A 22,522-nucleotide genomic window follows, 5' to 3' on the forward strand; every position below is an offset into this window, starting at 1 on the left:
ATCAAATTCTAAGAAAATTAGAAACACGGTACTGCTTAGCTTCAAAAAAATATTGTGCGCCTCTTTCGCACTTTGTATTCACTTCCACTGTAATTTTGGAAGACACGCTTATTTCTCACTGATAAATGGGGTAGGTTGCTGTAGTAGATATCTACCACACTTGTTATCCTTCTACTTACTGTATCATGTTTAAGAAGAGCTTAACACATTTCAGTAGAAGGAAAACCCAATCAACCTTTTGGTAGTGCTGTACTGTAAAGCTGGAAGGCACAGTTAGTCAGTGCTATCTTTTTACTTTTGCTGTACTGCAGAATTGCATACACTTATTTCTCCCCATCTTTCCATGTTTAGGTGCAATCTTTGCCTTGATCCCACGATAAGAACCTATATAAGGGAGACTGGATTAGTTTAGACCTGCTGATTTGTAGTTCGTTTTTTTCGGTGTGAAAATTGTTCCTAATAAGACTAGATGCTGCTCATTGTTGTAAAGTACTGAAAGTAGGCTACATGTTGAGAAAACGAGAACCCAGTGTTGAAACCCCAGCTAAGACTACCAGAAAGATCGTTGTCAGTATGCCACCCCTTTTTAAAACATCTCTACCACAAACATACCTATGCGATGTGTGAAGTCACTATGGCTTACATCACATGGCTTTCAATAACTAAACACTGTGCCAAACATCCTGCTTCAACTAAACTGAAGTGGATAACAGAAGGCTGGCAGCCACGACTGGGTATCAATCAAAAACCTTTTGAGGAAATCAAGAAAGTTTACAGTAGAAATATCCCAATCCAACAATTACATAAACATCTTTAAAAAACAAAACAAAAAACAACATTATGCAAGTGTACAAATGTAAATTATAATTTGCATACACTGGGGGTTGGTTGTTTAAGAAACTGCTCGTTTTAAAAGACAAACAGACAGTTGAAACTGAAAAATATTTACATACAACCCTCAAGAGCTGCAGCAACACAGTGGTAATATACTGTACTGAAAAGCATGTCCCCTTCGCATCATTTCTAGCAGGAACTCTAGTTCACACGCAGACTGCTAAACAATCTTAAAATAGAAAAGAACATAGCAAGATACCAAAAGATTTTAGGCTAAGTAAACTCCAAAGTATCCAAGCATGTCTTGTCATCAATATTAGCATCTAAAGGCAATACAGTACTTTTATCGCAGCCTACATTAATGTAAAATTCAATTTGATGCTTTCTATGTATTATCTACAATGCAATAAAAACCTACTATCAAGCATCAAATGAAAACAAAACAAAACAAAAAAGTTATTTTATTTATCCTCTTACCTAAACAGTAGAGTGGTGTTGCTCGGACTGAGTGAACAGTGTGTTCATGCAGAATTATTCAGAGGTTTGACTTCAGACAGCAGTGCAGTTCGACAGCAAAAATGAAACACGGCACATTTTGAGGGTTGTGAAAGCTAGTTCTGCAAGTCTCCACCTCAATGTCCGTCTGAACCAATGATAAAATTATCAACGCTTTCTATGTAGGGCAATTGAAGTAGCTCATAAAAAAGTGTGTGTGCATGTGTGTGCATGCGTGCGTGTGAATATTCAGCTATTCCTGGTCACAGCGCACCACTGGAGAAAACCTATCTAATTAAATATTAAAAATAAAAAACAGGTCATCGTCCGAAAATAAAAGTTGAAAATCCTCAATAGATTTAATTCTTAGAAGAGAACTCTGATATTAACAGCTTCTGTGTTATTGCACTTCAGATGAAGCCCTTATAATTTGCAGCAGCTTCAGGGCGTTCAATTAGTTCTACTGGGTCATGCCTCAAAGCTCCAGACCTACATTTGGAATTTTAAATCTTTCTTTCCCCCACCCCCTCTCTCAAAGGGGCTTTAAAGCAAAGCAATTGTGAACTTTGAAACGTTTTGCAAGATTCTAAAGGTCACTTGTAATATGCCAGTTATTTGAGATGTACCAAAAGTTGTCATATGTCCAAATCTTTTAGTACAAGAGGGGATCTCCTACAGTAAATCAGTTTCAACAAAGCCAACTGACATTACATGCACAATAGTACTGCCTGTTTTACCACACAAGTCCTATCTTGCATTACCAATGTAATGCACTTTTATTTAGATTTGCTAACCAGTGGCAGAGTGGACATCCTGCAGTCTAGCATATCATAACTTGATCAGTACACTAGAGCTGCTTTAAAATGCTTAAACAGGAATTAGCTTATAAAAGCAAATAAGCTGTTTTATACTGTCCACTTATCTTTATGATGATTGCAACCATTGAGTGTTTCTGATTGCAATTACTCTATTATGCTTTTTTATATATGTTCTGTATTTTGGTGCATTGGTTTGAGTTGCTGTTCTAGCTGCCTTCTATAGACATAACCCCGGTTATATCAGTCAAGGTATCTTTAAGAAGAAGCATGCAAATCACAGATACGCTCAAATACACACAAAGTCAATGGTGATGTGCAATGATGTAGCTCAAGAGATGTACTGTAACATGCACTTTACTGTTATACCTAGGACTGGAATTTCACTCCTAAGCATTTAAAAATAATAGCAATTAACTCATTTGACCCATGTTTAGTATTCTTCAATGGTTTTCCTCTTGGCCGAAAACAGACAAAAAAGAAAACAGAGCCCCAATGTATCATTATGTGATGTCTCCACAGACCAGCCAGTCAAATGATCAGCAATAACACTAGACCACTATTACATTAAATTTAAAAACGGCAAGTCTTCCCATGATTTTAATTCATTTCACATGAGCAATATGCACATGAATACCCTTCTGGTTGCTAACTTTGTTATTTATTTATTAAACATGATCCTTCTTTAAAAGTCTTTGTTTAACAATCAAACATGTTTGTTGTGGGTTTGTTTAAAGCTCAGTATTGCCTTATCGTACTGTAGATTACCCATCATATATTGGTATTTAAAAATCTAATAAAAAAAAGCATTGAAATTAAACGGCGTAAATGATTCCATTAACATTGCATTCCTCTTCAACCACGAAATCCATGCCACAGACAGCAAATGACACGGTCTGCTACTCTCGCTGGGTATCAGTCTCATGAATAAAACATCTCAACCCAGCTCAGCTGTAAAACTACTCTCCTCAAGGAGGATCCCCTCTCCGTGGTATTTTCATGTAGTAACAAACACCAGACATTGATTCGAGGATGCGTTTTTTCTTCTTCATTGAAACACTGAACGTTGTAGTATAATGGAGTCATTCACAATTCACCTACACTCAGAAATATTTGGGCACTCTTCAGCACGGGTTTAAAGAGATGTTTCCAGCATCCTCGTACGCGTTTCACTGATCAATCAGCACTGTCAGCAATAATATAACATTAAGAAACCTCCCTTTAGTCCAGACTGTGTTAGAGACAAGTAACATTTTGTCATTCATACACGATTAAACACAGCTGATGCAATCATTCAGACGCTGCTTAACAAGTCGAGTTCTAAAACATTTGAAGGATTTAACAAAAACTGTTCTCAAAATCCAGTGTTCAAGATAACCACGTTTGTTGCGCAAGCTTCCAGAAGCAGTACAAGGGGATGGTGTTTCGCAATATTTTTTCAAAATGATCGGTTGCCAATTCATTTCAAGTTACGAAAGGGAATCCAATTTGAAAGGTGGTTTATTTTGTAACCAATTAACAATGTAAATCGATATTATGTTTTTTTCTTTTTTTTTTTTTAGACACTCATTTCTGATTTTATGAATTAAAAACAAACAATAAAAATTATCCGTAACATGCTATTGAATATTTGAAATCCAGGCAATGCATCACTACTCACTCACTGACAGTCTAACCAGATAAACTAGCAATATACACAACTAGACGTGTCTGAATACAGAACCGTATAAGAACATTAACACGTCTTTTGATTGCTATTAGAAAGAAACAGTGAAATAATCAGGTTTCAGGACCTTACCTTACCTTTGTGTCTCTCTCTCCTGCGCTTGTGCGTTTCGGTTTGCAAACCACTGTCACACTTACAGGAAACACACGTAGTGTATACAGCAAGCACTTCCGCTCACGGATCACGCAATTTGCTGTTCTGTATATTTCTTTGACATGGTGTAGAAACAATTAAGAGAGACAAGCTAATAATTTTTGTTTCGTTAAAATTGTCACGTTTCGTAGGTATAAAAAAATAACCATTGTATGGTTTGATATGAAAACGTCATCCGAACGCGACTTCCAGTGTCTCGTTGGCATGGTCTACCGGTTGTTGGGTTGCTGAACTGGTGAGAAATATTTATAAAAGTAGAACCATACTGACTATAAGGGAACGTGTAGAACAATATTATGCGTGTCTATAATGTAATAACAAATGTAGATAGTTTCCGTTTGTGGTTGTAGCCTTTCTTTGGTACAGTTTTGAGATTGTCTTTTGGAGTGATGTTGTTTTGGGGGATGTGTGAGGTTACTGCTGTCTTGGGTTATTTATCTGATGCTCAATTATATTCCCTTCTGTAAATGTTGCTTTATTTGTATCATTTCCTTTTTCCGTTTTACTGTTTGTCCAGGGACTGCCACTGAAAATTATCTCATAGCTAAATTTGGGTGTAATGCATATTATGACATGTCATGAATGTTAAAAATGGCATGTTGTCCCTGGCAAATAAATACATAAACTATATTCCAAATTGAATCTAGTAATGCAGTAAACCTGTGCGGGGGTTCACCCATAAAGTTACAATCTAGTTGAGTTTTCTTGAAAAAGAGCTATCCCTACAGTGTGAATAGATAAGTGCACGATTTCACCTTGGCCTGATGTTCTCTAGTTAACCCCAGTACTGTATATTGTGTCCACAGCCACGGGTTTAACATTAACCTGGTTTGGGCATTGACACATCACAGATAAACCTCACCCAGAAGTCATTCCCTGTCATTGCTCATTGAGCTGGATATTCAATTGGTGAAATCCTAAAAAAGGGGGGGAGGGGGGTAAGTGCTGTACTGTAGTTTATTAAGGACTTGTAATTAGAACATTGGATCAAGTTTACAATAACCACCTAACTTTTATATATATCCAGCCTACAGGGATTTAATAAAGCCAGTCATGGATTCACTTTCCAGTCCAATAGTTCTTGGTCTTCTAACTGGAGTGGGCTGCAGTGTTTGCTTGGGATGGCTGCTCCGTGGTCGGTTTGACAGATCCCCCAAAGGCGTACTTCCTTCCATGGAAAACAGGACAGGGAGTGAAACGAGCATCATGGGCGAGTCTGGAGAGTTTAAAATGATCCTGGTGGTGCGCAGCGACTTGAAGATGGGAAAGGGCAAAGTGGCAGCACAGTGCTCCCACGCTGCTGTGTCTGCATACAAACAGGTGCAAAGAAGAAACCCTGAATTGCTTAAGCAGTGGGAGTATTGCGGTCAGCCAAAGGTGGTAGTCAAGGTACCGGATGAAGACAGCTTGATTGAGCTTTTGGCCAGTGCTAAGGAGCTGGGCCTGCCTGTTAGTTTAATACAGGACGCTGGGCGCACACAGATCGCACCTGGTTCTCGTACAGTGTTGGGTGTGGGGCCCGGTCCGGCTGATCTTGTGGACAAAGTAACTGGACATCTGAAACTTTACTAAGTTTGCAGTGCAAGTGAAAAATACATTGTGTCCTGTTTTTTTTTATTTTTTATTATTGATTAAATCAGTTGTCATTTTCTGTTTGATATTTCACCCGTTTGGCTTTTTTCCTGGCAGCAACATGTAAATATTTGTGAATTCTATCAGTCAGAACTTTGCAAGTGTATTTGGCTGCAGTGCTATTAAGTGTGAATTTCACCCTGAAAGTGTAGTATTTCATTTAATCAACACTGTAGTGATGGGGCTGTGAGATTTGTTCAGTACATAACTAAGGTTTGTTAAGAGTTATTGAATGGTGGTTAAACCTAACTGTGCCTTGTTTAGCTTGGATTTGACAAGATCATTTTAATTATATTAATTCCTAGAATGTTCCAAATAAAAACACAACTACCATCAGCATTTTTTATTAGAATAGAATTGCTAAATTCTACTTCACACTTCCGAGGGGCAAAAGTACAGGATTTCTCCTCATCCTGTATAATTAAATAGGAAAGTACGACAATGGAGCGGGACTACTAGAAAGTGTCCATTAGGGGGTGCTATATCCCTGCTGAGCAACTGTTTCTTCTACTGGTTGGTTGGTTTGCAAATCAAGGATTTGATACGAAAAGGTGAAATCTTTTCATAGTTTATTCACCCGGGCATGGTTTAGGATGTATAGTATTTTAAGACGCCACAAACTAGGTGTGGAATCTGTTGTCACAGGTGGTGATTACTTAAGCCATTCATGCTTTCTTTCAAAGGGTGAACAATCCCACTAAAATAATGCTTATAAACCTTTAAAACAGAAAAACCTGTTCACCCAAGTGTTCTTTGTTCCTCAAAAATATTAAACATGCTCTGTGTTAATAAGACTTATTGTGGATGCAAAAATGTTTTCTGAATAACATTCATTCAACCCTATTTAGAAGTTTTCTTGAAGACCAAGACTGTTTCAATTTTAAATACACATAACCTACATTTTATTGTGTGGCGTGTGTCCCAATGGATTACATGTAAATCATGCCAAAAATTACAATAGTTCACATATAGTTCTAGCCAAATAATCTGTTACTTTATTACCTCCAAAGCTCCTGGATGCATGTTGCTTTACTCTGGGTCGCTCAATCTACCTTTGCAGGAGGGAGCGAATGCCAGCATGATGGCAGTTCCTGCTCACCTATAACAAGAGGAGCCATTTTATATGTGTACTTTTTTAAATCCACCCAAAATAGTCATAAAACGCTTTGTTTCATTGTGGTCGGTTTTAAGCCCTTGAGTAAAGTGTAGGCAGAGTAATAAAATGTCATGTTATTTATATACAATGCTTATTTAAAGACCAACGGACATTTTAATTTACAACTTATTCAAAAGATACTGGCCATATTATAAAAATAAAACAAACAAAAACACCAAATTACCACAGTCCTGTAATTTTATTCTCAATTTGATCATCAATTCAAACCGCACAAACAAAACTGACGGGATAGCAAGGGTTTCGGGTTTTTAAACTCTTTCTTCTGTACACTCAAAACAGTGACCTAAAACACCACAATATCCAGCATACATAACCTCAGCACAAGGAAGGGGTTGGTAAATACACACAGGTCAGAATAACTGCTTTTTCCCCTCCTCAAAAATGGAATGGTCCCACACAAGAGCACGGTATACAGAACAGGTCATCTGTTACACATGGAGTGAACAAAAAGACACCAACAACTTCTACAAGGTTAACCGGAGAACCTGCATAGGCTGGGAAGGATTAAAAAGGTCTCACCTTTTAAACCATGTCGGTATGCATCTCAAATAAAAAATGTTAGAGCTACACACAATTGTGTAGGATATACGGTTATTAGTGTTTATTGTTTGTAGTCATGGAAGCGGCAGTCTTATGTTCAAATATTAAGAACATCGTAGCTTTTTCTGAATATACAATAATTAAATGCATTTTACAAACAGAACACAAGCTGCACACATACATCAAAAAATTTCGATTCTACATTAGTTTTTTCTCACTACAGAGTGCAAATCGGATGCTTCACGACACTGTTTTTAATTTTAAGAAGCAGACTCGAATTGTACAAGCCCACTTGTACATACATTAAACCATTACCCTTTAAAATAAAAACAAACAAAAATCATAGTTATTAATATGGAATGTGAAAAAAAAAGTTAAACCTCTGTGAAATTTTTAAATTTTTTTTTATATAGAAATAAAATGGAGTCCTTCATAACAAAGTTTAAAGAAAACAATAAGAAAAAAATAAAATACATGTTTTCCTCTGTTGTGAGTACAAGACCAGAATAGGCTGGTGGGCATTTCAAGGATGGACGACTCCAGATCAAGTTCCTTACATGCCGTAGCCAAAGCCAGGTTGGGGGGGTGCCTGCCCAAACCCGGCTGGTGCTGCGTAGCCATAGCCATAAGCTTGCTGAGGAGGAACAGCAACACTTGGTCCTGCTGTGAGCATAAGCTGTGGCTGACCTGCAAGGAGAAAAAAATCTTACCAATTAGACAAGATGGCAGAACTTGAAACAAGGGGTGACCCATTGCGAATCTGATCAAAGATGAAAGAGTTGGAACTCCACGCAAACACTCTTGGAGGTGCCTAAAGCCTATTTGCAATCTCATTTATCTCAACTCAGACGTGTATAAAACAGAAAATATTTTTATTCTTTTTTTTTTTTTTAACAAGGTTAACAAATTGACAATCATGGAAAAAATCAGTCTTAAAGCTATAGTTGACAATTATGTTTGTAAAGCACAATGATAAGGCTGCATAAATAAACGTGTTATTTCATGTAATGTACTTTCAAACAACAACTTATAAAGGTAATCAGTGCAAACCTATAAAATGTTTTCTATTGTGACCTGTCTGTTCTGTTAATGCTTCAACAATACTTCATTACAGTTATTGGTGTGGTTTTAATATGCATTTCATTTATAGCATTTGTAAAATGCATTGTTAGGAATCAAAGAAATAAAGTTGTACCATAGACAATGGGTTGCGTTTCTGTTGCTTGTTCCTCTTCTTTCCTCAGAGATTCAGAAGCATCAAGTTTATCAACCTGAAATAGGGGGAGAAAATGAATTAGACAACACTTTACTTGCAATTTCTTTTAAAGGAACAGCTGGAAAAAGCCTCAACTCCCTCCCTCCCTATTTTTGTTTAAAAGAAATGACAGAAAGATGGGACCATTCCAGGTAGCTGAAAACAATTTAAGCTCAGAAACTTCATGGGCTGCATGTGTTACAGAATAGCAGGCATCTGTGCAGGTACTTGAAGAACCATCTAATCCACTTACAGCACTTGCAGGCAGAAATAGCAGAGCAGAAAAACGGACTAGACAGTATGAAGAACTAGTGCTCCATAAATATCCCTTTTGTGTGACAGTCCACATTAAACTGGTTTCAGAGTGTAAAAATGGTCCCACCATTCAGCCACTGACTTTTTTTTTTTTTTAACTTCATTGAGATTGAGGAGGAACTGCATGTAGAGAACCAAACCCAAGCCAAACTGAATTACAACGCACTTTGCAGAAGAATAATGCAATGAGGACCTTATGCATACTACATTAAAACACAAAATTCAGTCATTCACATTTTCATATAGCTAGAACATTCAAGTCACATTCAGATATTTTGTAAAACTAAAAAAAAAAAAAAAAATCGTCATTGCAAAATTATATCAAAATATAAAAGCAAAATGTTTTCATTGTCACTCCAAGATTCAAAATGTTTAGTCTGGAAATCATCTGAAAATGAAGAATATGGGAAGGGAAGCTTAATAAAACAGCAGCTCTCTAGAGGTGTTAAAGGGAACTGGAGATTTTTAATTTGCAGAGAGGCAATTGGCAAGACTGGTCTTATGCGAGCAGCAGGAAGGGCAGGAATGAACAGCAGGTACTCGCAAACTTACTAGATTATTCAAATAATACATTTACACAATTTATAGTCAGTACACAACTGACCTTGTACTTCACCATTTCAAAAGGGTAAAATATTTTTTATATATAATGCATAATTTTAATTTAATATGCATTGTGTTTTACTCTAACCTCTGTATTCTGACCTTGTATTTCTAGTTGGACCAATATTATTAACTGGGTTCAGTCCCCTACATACAACTGGTTAATGCAAATTAGTGACATTTGTAATAAAAATTAGAAAAAAAAAAACACTTTCCCAAAGACTAAAGCAAGCTGTAGCTTCGTCAAAAAAGGAAAACAACATGCTAGTTATGTTATTTCAGTGTTAAATGTGTGCATGAAAAAGAGGCAAGAGTACCAAAGAGAGAAGTGAGATCTGAAGATGGTTTCTAAAGCCATTCAGGCTTCCAAGAAGCACACACAGCCAACAGCAATGTCTCCCAGCCTCAAAGACTGCTACTTCTGCTATGACAGTTTCACATGCTTTGTTTAAAAATAAAAGAAATAAAACAGAAGGGTCGCACACCGCAGTTCAGTTACCCATTTTTCACACACACGGGTTTCTGCCTGTAGGCAAGTGAAGGACCAGACTCAAATGTACTTCACTCAAGGCTGCCCTCAGTTCTTGTGGGGTTTATTATACAAATATTGAACTCTATTAACTGTAATGATTACCAGCAAGCATTTTTGTTTATATAAATTCATTAATATGCTCAGTGCTTGTTTTTAACACCTAAAACCTCTAAATGAGGTGGCGCATGTTTATTTGCACCTAGAACCCAAGAGCCTGAGCAAGATTTATTTTTTTTTCTGAAAGGAAAATAACCCTATTGATTAACTAAGCAACTAAAGAATGATTCACACGCGTGTTCCAAGGTGCGCCTAAATGATTTCCTTATGTTATCCCTTTTCTGGTAAATTAACATGCAACCCTTTCAGAAAAGTAAATAAATCAATACAATATTGCTCTGGAGCAAGTGCATCATGGTTCTGATACAACCATCAGTGGCAACACCAAAACGGGCCATTTCTGAACACACAATCACAACAGAGGTTACTATTTACTTATTGTTCTACCACCACAAGAACTAGTTAAAATCCTTAAAAAAAAAAAGCACAGGTCACTTCACAAACCACAAGAATATACACTAAAAATATCCTTTGAAAATTAGTAGGCTACTACAAATTGTTAAATGCAGTCAACAACTGGTTCACAAGTCCTGGTGGAAGAACTGGCACTGCACTGCCCAAAAGAGAGAAGCAGTCTCCTTTGTTTTAGCCCATGTTGTTTTAAATATCTATATTGAAAAAGTTCAAATGCTTTTGAGCTTATACTCCACAGGGTGTCTTCATATAAAACAAACTCTGGGATGAGAACTGCAAGTTGTGTGGGCCATTGCATTGGACACTATCCACGTCACAAAAGGCTACTGCAGACAAGAAGAAAGTTGCTATTTGACCCTCTATACAGTTCAGCATGTGAGTTTTATTATTAGGATTGTGAACCAACAGACTGCCTAGCTGCCTTTTCTGGACACCACAGGCTCATTAGTAGCTACTAGTATGTATGGGAGTGAACTTGCTATTGCTCTGCCTGTTCTACAGGACGGGTTTAGAAGCAGGATCTAGTGAAAGTGTTTTAAAAGCAGCAACAGCAGTGTAAAGATGGGAAGAAGGGAAAAAAAAAACTCATGCAGATTCCTGAGGTTCAGTGCTCCAGACAAAGATGGAAAACAAGAATTAACTTTCACCTTGTCTTTTATTTCATCAACCTGCAAGGGAATTCAGAGGGTGCAGCTTAGAAAATCAAACTCCATATCCAGCATAAAAAGCAGGTAGAAACAGCAAGAGAGAGATGTGAAATAAGTCAGGGAGTGTAAACAGTTAGGGCACCAGAGAGAAATAAAAGGGATATAACAAGGAGAAGAAAAAGCAAATAAAAAACAGTTAGGACAGTCACCATGTATACCAGGGGTGCTCAAAGTTTACAGAGCAGAGGGCTGCATAGCAAGGTTACTGTGGGTCCGTGAATGTGACCAAACTGCATGGATTGCTACCTTTTTCAAGTGCATTTATTTGTGTTGCTAGCTATTTAAATATGTCAGCTTAATAAAATTACAAACTTAATTCACCTAAAACAATTTCTTAGCATTTACTACTTATCAATAACTGTAAATAACCCAGATGCATTAGCATGTATTCTTGTTGCAAGTGACAATAACACTCAATTCAAGTTATCAAATAATTTATTATATTACTATTGTTGATAAAAGCACATTTTATAAAAATAAAATAAATGCCAGTAACAGCCAATTCAATAAATTGTAGATTAAATCATTAGCATTTATTCATGTTGTCGTTTACTGCAACAAGCTATTCAATTGTGAAGAATATCATCATCTGTGTGCATGATATGTGGGGTAGACTAAAATCTTAGCTCCTTTACTCTACAATCGATAACTGTATTGAGGAGATTCCAGTCCAGTAAGTGGTCTCTGGCAAGGGTTGTTATCGAAAATAAACAATGCTACACCGACCGCCTCAACAATAATCAATTGTATTTTACACTTTAAAAAGAGAGTAAATTATGTCATTATTGCTGTAAATTATGTCTTTGTCAAAATTATTCCTGTGTTGTTAATTCCTTGCAAAGACTCTCCACCCACCTTTTACTCTGCTCACCCATGTATTGCTCATATGTTGCATGTTTTGTTTCATAGTGGCGTTTAACATTATAGTCTTTCATGACTCCAACGGACTGTTTGCACAGATGACAAAGGTTTGCCCTCCTTCTCAATTACAAAATAAACTCTTCTTGCACTTAGTTTTTTTTCACCAGCTGCTGCCATTGCTTGCTATCTCACAAACTGGCATGCAGGTAGAAACCGTTTCTTCAGTCTTCATGAGCAGCATGTGCAAAAATATATTACTATATTACGCAAGTTCCTAAGTAATCCTGCTCTCCTGCCTGCCTGCTGTACAAGCTATTGTAAATCAAGTGCTTGGCAGCTGCTGGGTTCACTGCGCGCCACATATAAGGTTCAACTGGAGAGACACGTGGCTTGTTGGGCCACGCTTTGGGCATCCCTGCTTTATACAAATGCAGTCAGTAACTATGAACTCCATTTTTAAATCTAGTCTATTCATTTTACATTCTCTTAGAAAAAGGACGAGAAAGTCAAGCAGATATTTAAATTGTTCTAACTTTATAAGGCAAAACACAAAATCACATTCAGAAACATCTAAATATTCTGAGCTTATCAAAAATCGAAAGTCCACCCCAGCTATGCAACAGTAAAATGGTAAGCCAACGTAAAGGAATGTAGTACAAAACGTCTCCAATGTATATACAATTAGAGAAATGCAAAATATGAAGGTTTAAAAACTGATGCGTTAGCATTCTAATTATGCCCAATAAACTCTGCTCACATTTGTATGGAAAAGTAGCCCAAGTTCCCACATAAAAGAATGATTATAAAACTTAAATCAGAATGCACAGGTTACATAAAAAGTAACGTTAAATAAATCTAAGGGAAACAGGATCGAGGGACGCCGCAAGATGTTAAATAAAACAGCCTTGATAGAGCATTAATTCAATAGGAAGCATGTAGATGGACAAAGGAATAAAGAAGTGAGTTTTCCAAGCACCCATGTGCTTATTAACAGTAAACAAAATGGTGTTTTTTTTTTTTTTTTTTTTTTTTTTTTAAAACACACTTGTAGACAGGTCATAGATATTGAAAATTGGCAGGAAAACATTTCTTGTTTGACCATCATGGTTTTCGGTCTGTGATGTTGTGAAAAGATGACACCAGTTTCAACAGTGTTAAAATAAACAAAAACAAGTCCCCTCAATTAAGAATCCATACCCAACTGTGTGTCTGCTACAGTATTACACAACAGGAAGACTTCCTGACTAACCTTCGAAAGGTACTCCCTCATGACCTGGATAAAGTAGGGCATGGAGAAGTCCATGATGTTGTGCCTCCATGCAGTTTCCAGGACAACATCAGGCCTCAGCATGTCGTAACAGGTGAACAGGCAAGAGGCAAAGCATTCCTTCTTTCCCTCCAGCAGGAACCACTGCAGCAGCTCCTCCGCTAGCTCTGTGTCTTTTGACTCTGAGGCGTACTGCATTGCATCCTGGAGAGAACAAATAGCTTGTTTAGCAGATGTATACTGTCTACATAGGTCTATAAATTAGGGCTCAGAGTAAGAGAATACAAGGACTGAAGACTCCACACTATGTGTTGCCAGCCCTAGTAAAACTTTGGAAGAAGACTGTTGCAAAAACATCCCCATACCTTGTAAAGTTTATCCTTTTTGCAGAGCTCCACACTTTGCTTCCAGCGATTGTTGCCTTTGAAGAGGTAAGCAGCAATTCTCCTGAATTCAATTAGCTCATGCTTCTCGAGGCGTTGAGCCAGAGAAATGTTGTCAAAGTTGTCATAAGCATCTATGGATGTACGGAGGGCCTGGGAAAGAGAAAGGGATAATTTTATAAACAATTGTGAAATCATTTAAAACACATAGCTAAATTGTGCAAAATACAGTTTCTTCAAGGGTGTTTTAATACAACTTTCATTACATGTGCCTTCTTTATAGCCAACATGCAAATTGGCATTACAACCCCACCACATTGTGCAATCCCGATAATATTTGTGGTATTACAAAATCTCTTGATAGCAGACTCTTTTCTTACCTGGTAGTCTTCCTCTATGATAAAGAGATTGTTAACTGCTTCATTTACTGCCTTGTTGTTGTGGTTTTGTACAGATCTTAGGTATGGTTTGACCAGTGGAAGCTGTTTAACCTACAGGGAACATACACAATGAAATACACTGGACTAAAAGCAAGTGTTGGATTAATAAATCACCAGCTGCTACTAAAAGAAATAGCGTTCATGAAGGAAAATATTCTAATTTAATACAATGGTCATCAATCCTCTGTTAAAGTTAACATTTTCATTCAACAACTAAATGAGAACCTGCGAAAAACATGCTCTGCAAGTACACTGCTTTCATTTATTTTTCTTCACACTTTAAAAAATAAATAAATAAAACAGACATCACCAGGTAAGTATTTTAACCTGCATTATGATAAGTGGGTTCCGAACATAAAAAAGATTACCTTGGAAAAGAAGGTGACAGCTCGTGAATGGTCAAGCCGGGGGGATAGCACCATCAGAAGATCATTCAGTAACAGGGGTCTGAACTCCAAGTAAAACTGGATCGCCTTGTAATACAGCTCGACATTGGCCACCTAGAATTGGAAGGGCACGATAATAGAAAACTTATGCATTTATCTTAACACACATCTAAAAAAAAAAAGTGTTCGCTAAAATGACATGCCAGCAAGTTAACCACATTTCTATGGGCCTGTGAGGATCCACCTCTTCAAAATAACAAATGCTTTATATGTGCTTAAATATTTTAGCAATTTTAAAGGAAAACTAAAAACAAAAGCTTGTACCATAGTATAAAACTGTACCTTGGTAATGATGTCCTTGAATTGTCCCTCTTTCCAGGCATCCGTTGGGTGGTTCATCATTGTGATGATAGCATTATCAAACTCTTCATATTTGTCATAAAGGAATACCAGCTCTCCCCACAGATGAGCCTGCTCTGCAGCCCTCAGCACCTGTACAAAGTACACAGGATTAATATTCTAATGCAGCATAATAAATGAATAATGTAACATTTAATTCAAGTTAAAATCCTCACAATCAAATTATACAGAGACGCATTAACATAACAGGAAGCTATGACTTCCAAAACTCCAAAATCTTCAATGCATTACGTTGTATAAAATAATTAGAATCTTGCCTTTGGAATGTTGACTCTGGACCAGAAGAGTTCCAAGTGTTCCCTCATTTTCTGCGGCTTGAATTTGGAGTACAGGATGGCCAGTTCAGTAAACATTCCCATATGAGCACGCTCTAGACCCAGAGCTGCTTCCAACATTGTGATCAGCTCCTCAAAGTAGCCACGGTCCTAAAAGTGAAAAAGATTATCAAATTTAACCTGCCGTCAAGCTGAATCAATCTGTTATAAAAATTACAGATTCACTATAATTAAAAAAAATAATAAAACAAAAAACACACATATTACCTTGAGACATACAATGGGTTACCTGATAATAGTTGATGAGCTCTTCCAGTTCATCGGCATGGACAACAATGTGAAGACCACACATCTGGGCCAGACGGAACTCGTTCCCATCTACGCAAGCAAAGCAAACCTGGAAGAGACCGACAAATCAATTAAAAGAGCTATCTTGACTAACACTTTAAAATACACCATCATTTCAACTTAAAACAGTTTGCATAGTATTAAAAGAATGATAGTATATTAAAAAAAAAAAAAAAAAAGTTTACCTCCTTCCATGTGCGAGTGCTGTTTGCCTTTCTGGCACCATCTACTGCAGCTTGGTATTCCCCCAGATGAACCAGTGTTGATGCCAATCGGCCAAAGTTGGACACATTGTTATAGAGCAACTTAGCTGCATCATACATTTTCTCATCATAGCAACGATCACCCACCTACAAGTGAAAAGAACTTGCTTAAATGCTCATGGACTTGCACAAAAGCTTTTAAAAACCACAAGACACTAAAACTCAGGTTCAGTCAACAGAACTGTTGTGATCAAGAGGAAGCTGTTACACTCACTTGTTGGATATGAGCGTTGTTGGGCCCGTTGATAAACTCCTCCAGTTCTGCCAAGCGGTTGGTTTTTGCCAAAGCAAAGATGAGTTCGGTCTCCACATAGGACTCGCGTGCCTTCTTCCGAGCCATCTGGAGGTATTTCACCAAATCCTCCCAGTTTCCTAAAAAAAAAAAAAAATTATGAATATAATGCATATGCAACAAAAAAAATAATAATTAAAAGCACCTAAAAAAGACCAAATGTATGGTATGGAATAATTTAAAAACAAAAATAGAAGAAATGCAAATCAGTAAACTCAATCACTTCGTGAATCAGCTGTGCCCAGGGACACAAGGGGGAAAAACTAACAAAAATGAAGTAGTGGAAGTACAAATGAAGTCTGCTGTTAGATGCTTCTGAAATATGGCGGGAGGTTAAAATATATTTGGTCGTGCAATATCGCAATTATCTACAAAAAAAAAAAAAGCTACTTACCACTTTGATCAGCTGCCTGTACAACCTCCATGTAGGACGAGGGATCATCAGCCTTAATATAGGAGTCAATAGCTTCCTTAACTAAACCCTTTTGCAGTTGAGCTTTAGCAAGCTGGCTCCACACAGATGGCTCATTGCAGCGTTCAGCAAATTCATAGGCCCGATCCAGATTACCGATATGCTCAATTAGCACCTAGAACAAAGAATCAATGTGGTCATGGAAATACGTTGATAAAGGGCTCTCGCACTCTACTGCAAACTGGGGTCTTTGTGACAGAGCTGTCTAAAGAGGGTCTTTTTACCTGGACTGCAGATGTGTTCACATCAAACTTTCTGAAGATGGCAAAAGCTTCTTCAAAGAGCTCATTGCTAATGGCTATGTTAGCAATATCAGGGGCATCGTAGTTATCCAAGCGGTTAATGTACTCCATGACACGGGTACGGTCTGCTTTGATTGCAGTAAGGATCAACAGATTCTGAAGGTTTCTGAAAAAACAATACTCATAAGATGAATACTGAACAGATACAGCAAAGTTTTAAACTTGCTTGTTAATAAAATAAACCCATACCTGTGCTCACTGAATACAGAATTGTCCAGAACAATTTTCTCCAGCAGTTCAATGAGCTCATTTGGAAGATCAGCTGTCATGAAGGCTTTGACAGTTACGGACACCTCCTCCGGGTCCTGTGTTTCAGACAGGGCAGTCTGCACAACCTGGAAAATACATGTTCCATTTATTATAAAAAAAATGGGCAGGTCAATATATTTACATAAATTCACAAGAGGTGTGTTTTAAACCCATTCTAAAATATTAACATTGTCAAGTGGTTTGCATTATTTTCAATTGTAACTGGATAATAATCCCACCTGGTCAATAAGTGGCCTCCTGAATGGGTTGCTCTCCAGCAGCACACTGGCCCAAAGTTCAGGGTCCTTTCGGCGGACAAGGTAACGGGACAGGCTCTTAAACAAGGAGTTCTCATTGCATACCTGTAAATTAGGAAAAAGTAATCATTTTAGGACAGGTTTGTTTGAACAGTTTCACACCAAGCTGAAAAGCAAAAATGCTTACAGACCCAGCCGTTATGTGTTTATTACGGATCAGTGTTCTAAAGACTGGCCTGTAGATGCCTGTTCTCATGTCACTTTGTTACGAAAACGTTAGTTACACAAGCACTCACATTAATGAGCTCCTGGTCACACTGGCCACGCTCATAAGCCACACAAGCCAAATGAGGGTCTCTCTTCTCGCAGTATTTGCCCACCACACGGCTGTCGTAGAATGGATTCTCACGGAGAAATCGCTCAGGATTGTTGTTACTGTCAATGTAGATTTTGGCCAAAGCATTATGAGTTGCGGGTTCCTCACAGCCTTCGTGGATGCGGGCTTCTAACCAGGGCAGGAGCAACTTCAACCTAAAAGGAAGAAATGAAGAGAATAACTAAATACAAAAACTTTAGACACATGACCGCTGGTAACTGCCCGTCCTCCCAAATCACACATCTTATATACTGACCATGTGCTCATGTACTTGCAAAATACACTAATAAATAGTACAGTTAGTTGGTTAAAAATATTTAAATAAAACAAAAAAACTTGAGCAAAGTGGTGCTACATTACCGGTTCCGTTTTTCAACTTCAGCCACCAGCTCGTCAGTGGAGAACTGACCCTTCACAACTAAAATGAGGTTCTTAATGACATCCTCAGAACAATCCACATCCAGCAACCCTCCAATAACCACTGGGAGGCGGCTAGGGTTCACCTAGATCACCAACAAAAAGATCAAAATGAATGAAGCAAATTTTTAAAAATGTATACATAAACCACATGCTTCTAAATAAACACCACTTTAATGCCTACCTTTTGCACATAGATCTCAATGTATTTTTGCAGGTTGTTTCGGTAGAGGTACAAAACCAAATCGTGGACAAAGTCAAATCGGTCACACACAATGATTAATGGAAGCTGATCTGTCAGCTTGGCCTCCTGTAAATGGAAAGAGCAGGTACAGCAGATAGTCAGATCAATAGTATCAGGAATACACAGACTGGAAATACTAGATTCAGTCTAGGCAACCAAAAAAAAAAAAAAGACTAACACATGTAATATCAAGAACCAACTACGTCCTGAAATTCTAACTAAGACAACAAGCTACCAACGAAAAAAAAATGTTGTTGAACTACAACAAATAGAAGGTGTTGCATTTCAAGGTTTAAGGATGGTTCAAGGCTGTTAACATGTTACTGCAGACTCGTAATAGAGACAAAAATAAATACATCAATAAATAAATAATAAATAAAAACAGTGTCATACTGAACTCCAATAGTGCAGCCTGTACACACAATCCAGCCGGCAGACTGCGTCACTGCTACAAACACTGTACAACACTTGACCACATTTCTGGCATTGTGTAACTGCCATTGGTAATCAGCCTACAGGATTAATACTCTGGGATCGAGCGTCTAATACTGTACTCATTTTATTTTACACAGTGTATTTCGGAAAGATACAAATGGTTTAGCTCTTAACGGGAACAAAAAGCACAACTGGCCCCAATTAAGGCTTTTCTTCAGTGATAAAATTCCAGATAAAAAGATAATATTTTACAAGGGTGTGATTTTACATATTTACTGCATTTTACTTTATCCTCATTTATTTGTATTTTTAGTTATTTGTTTTTGTACGTGAAGGCTGGAGTCCGGAGAAAAGAAAATCGCCTAGTTAGTTGTTTTGTTTGCCAACATACTCATTACATTCATAAATGAAATACATTTAATTCATTTATGTTTTGATGTTGGTAAACATTGAATTGGCATATTCATCTACAAATCCCAGGTTTAATCCTGCATCTACGTGAGGGATGGAAAATAAAAGAAAAGGGGGAGGGGGAGAGTCCTGTACTGGGAGATTTACCTTGTACATGTCCTGCCCATTCCAAAGACACAGGGAAAAGCACAAAAGATAATAACTTCCATCAAGAAATAGTTTATGCAAAGTGCTTACTAACAAGAGAACATATTTAACCTACTAGGGGCTTTGTTAGGGAAAGCATTAGCTACCTTCAAATCAAAATGAAGATTAGCATTAAATCATTATTTAGTGATGCATTCAGTCTTTCAAATCACAGGTCTTTCATTTAAATTTGTTCACATTATAAGATGCTTGGTTGGTAAATGCAGCTAAAGCTTGCAGATGCAAACCCCAAACCCTGTTTGTTATTACTAACAGCAAGTTACAAATAGCCAGTTAATACTATCATTTCTATAGGATCTACAATTACTGTAAAAATGTTTGCATAAGTCTGTTTTCAAGGTATTTTAGGTATTTTAAAAAGGGAGGAGCGACTTATACACCGGTGTGACCTACAGGCATTTTCATGAAATTGTTCTCTAAGGGGGGGGCGGGACTTATACACCGATGTGACATACACTGTACTTGATGGTATTTTTAGGATATATGGGAGGGGGGGGTTGGGATCAAGAATTTGAGCTTGATTACAGAAAATCTAAAACCACAGCTAACATTTGAGAAGGAAAAAAAAGAAAAAAAAGTAACATTTAAGTTAAAAAAAGTACTATTATGAGCCCATTTGATTTGAAGAGCCCAATCAAATCCAATCTAATTGTAGCCATTTTTGTTGTTTTTTAAAAAAAAAATATATATATATATATATATATATATATATATATATATATATATATATATATATATATATATATAGAATAAATAAATAAAAACACCTTGAAATGCTTTTTTATTTTATAGGTTTAGTTTAAGAAGTTTTCCCCACTTACCTTCAAGAAGTTCTTCACACGCTCAGGGTCATAGCAATTGCTTTCCCTGCAAATTCTCTCCACTTCTTTGATCTGCCCAGTCTTACAGGCAGCCTGAATGTACTTGAAGTGAACCTCTGGGTCCTGGCTGAAGTTTACAATTGAACCCAGGAAATAAAACAGTCCTAAAAAAATGTATTAAAAAATAATTAGAATTCACGCACGCATACAGCACGAATATCTTTACTGCTTCAATATTGCATCCATGGGCATCATTTACTCTTTTAAAAAGTGTCTCACAACAAAGTATCATTTAATAAGCAGGGCAGAATTGCATCACCTAAATTGCTGTTCATACCTTCAAAACTCTTGAAAGACTCAAAAAGCTCGATGAGAGACTGAGTGGAGAGCTGCTCGTGGTACTTGGACGCCACCTGGACACAAATCTGCAGGTTCTGACGAATATTAGCAGACAGCATGGCCCTCAAGCATTCTAGGGAGTCCTCAACCGATAAGGCACCAAAGAAGTTCACCAGCCACTGAGGAAGATATAAAGAAACGTGCATTAAACCTAAAGGATTGGCAATTCAAGAGCACACACTTCAAGGAATACAATGTGAATGTATTACAGCACAAGTTAAATGAGTTAATGTTCCTTACCTCAGGGTTGAGAAGGTGAGTGTGAACAACAGCTCGTTTGATATCATACAGATCTGTGTAGTGTTCCAAGGCTCGCTGCAGCAGGCCAGCTTTCTCACACAGCTGTGCAATGTGGGCCCGGTCATAGTGAGTGAACATCTGGTTACCCAGAATAGCATCTGCAACCTAAAAAAGAAAAAACGTTCGGTGGTTACATTTCAATTGTTAGAATTTTACAAGCAACAACACACACAAACAAACGAGAGAGAAAAATAAAGTTGTAAAGTCAAAATAAGTCCATTAAAAAGGCACACAGAGCATTGCTTTATGTCTCAAACCCTCTGCTAAGGTTTACATTAGCTTATTAAGTGGCAAGGGTATCGGAACTGTAAAGTGTAGAAATAGCTTCCAAGTTGTAGCTGTGTGAGATTGCTGTTGCCACGTACCTGTGGGGCGTGCATGAGGTTCATCTCGAGCAGGCGTGTCTGGAGAGCGCCCTCTGAGGGACGATTATTCTTGAGCGCATCCAGCAGGAAGGAGGTGCACTGCTGGATCAGGTTGTATTCCATGAACACATCGACAATCTGTTGGGAGAAATGGTATATGAATTAGTACCATTCACTTAGGGCCAATCTCACGCTACAAAAATCACCTCTAAATCATATACACCTTAGGATTAGATTCAATGTAGCAAAAGTCCAGTTTTATTACTCAAATAAGATGGATATTTGAATAGGCAATATTGGTTGTCTGCCACCACTGACAATATTACCTGCGTGATGTCTGCCAGGGGCTCCTCATCTTGTACCAGCATCTGAGAGAACTGCAGCCCCTGCTCTGGACTAATCCTCATAACATTCCTCAGCAAGAAGATCCAGTCAGGAGTGTATCCAACCTACAAGAGAAGACAAAAAACAAAAATTGAATAAAATAGACTGACCTGGAATACATAATTAAAAAAAATAAACACAAAACAACATTTCAATATGCTTTTTAAAAATAATTTGTATTTAAGAATTACCTTCTTCGCATAAAGTACAATCTTCTGGAACTGCCCTGTTTCAGCAAAACACTGGATGACCTTGTTCGGAACATTTGCCCTCAAATAGACACTCAGGGCGAGAGTTGGGTCCACAGATTTCACAAGATCGCCAAGTTCTTCAGAGCACTCCAGCTGTATGGGATTAACAGCAAGATTTTATTGACTCAACTTTCAATAAAAATGGTTTTACATTTTACTACATGGATGCTACATTTATCTGCATTTCTAAAGCAGGAAGTGGGCTGCTTATATCATCTTACAGTTTCTGCACTCTGCCTATATAGCCTATCAAGATTTCAATAATGGAGGATCCTTGATTAACACAGGTTTCAGGTTATCAATTTGGCACTGCATCTTCAATAAAATATGCTTGTAAGGTTATAATACTAACCTTGACACAACATTTAGCAAGACAAATCAA

General features: G+C 37.5%; 2 protein-coding genes across 2 annotated transcripts; one reads left to right on the plus strand and one right to left on the minus strand.

Moving 5' to 3' along the window:
* Window positions 1-1,292: 1,292 nt before the first annotated feature.
* Window positions 1,293-6,898, plus strand: ptrh2 (peptidyl-tRNA hydrolase 2). The gene is made up of 2 exons (XM_041240801.1): window positions 1,293-4,258; window positions 5,051-6,898. Exon 2 carries the CDS (start codon window positions 5,077-5,079, stop codon window positions 5,593-5,595), a length of 519 nt encoding a protein of 172 aa, XP_041096735.1. The 5' UTR covers window positions 1,293-4,258; window positions 5,051-5,076; the 3' UTR covers window positions 5,596-6,898.
* A 93-nt stretch (window positions 6,899-6,991) lies between these two features.
* Window positions 6,992-22,233, minus strand: cltca (clathrin, heavy chain a (Hc); the record flags this gene model as incomplete). Its single annotated transcript, XM_041240800.1, has 26 exons — window positions 6,992-8,059; window positions 8,568-8,643; window positions 11,256-11,276; window positions 13,426-13,647; window positions 13,809-13,979; window positions 14,207-14,317; window positions 14,635-14,766; window positions 14,995-15,144; window positions 15,330-15,497; window positions 15,637-15,744; window positions 15,881-16,045; window positions 16,173-16,330; window positions 16,645-16,837; window positions 16,947-17,130; window positions 17,214-17,359; window positions 17,513-17,635; window positions 17,827-18,061; window positions 18,267-18,409; window positions 18,508-18,633; window positions 19,561-19,572; window positions 20,442-20,605; window positions 20,779-20,959; window positions 21,081-21,245; window positions 21,506-21,643; window positions 21,832-21,954; window positions 22,081-22,233. Coding segments are annotated over 26 exons (3,702 nt in total), but the record flags the coding sequence as incomplete, so codon positions are not given.
* Window positions 22,234-22,522: the final 289 nt, after the last annotated feature.

The sequence above is a fragment of the Polyodon spathula genome, unplaced genomic scaffold, assembly GCF_017654505.1.
Source record: "Polyodon spathula isolate WHYD16114869_AA unplaced genomic scaffold, ASM1765450v1 scaffolds_692, whole genome shotgun sequence".
Taxonomy (NCBI): domain Eukaryota; kingdom Metazoa; phylum Chordata; class Actinopteri; order Acipenseriformes; family Polyodontidae; genus Polyodon; species Polyodon spathula.

Bases quoted from the DNA above. Each gene is read 5' to 3' on its own strand.
- ptrh2 (XM_041240801.1), top strand. From the start codon at position 5,077: ATGGATTCACTTTCCAGTCCAATAGTTCTTGGTCTTCTAACTGGAGTG.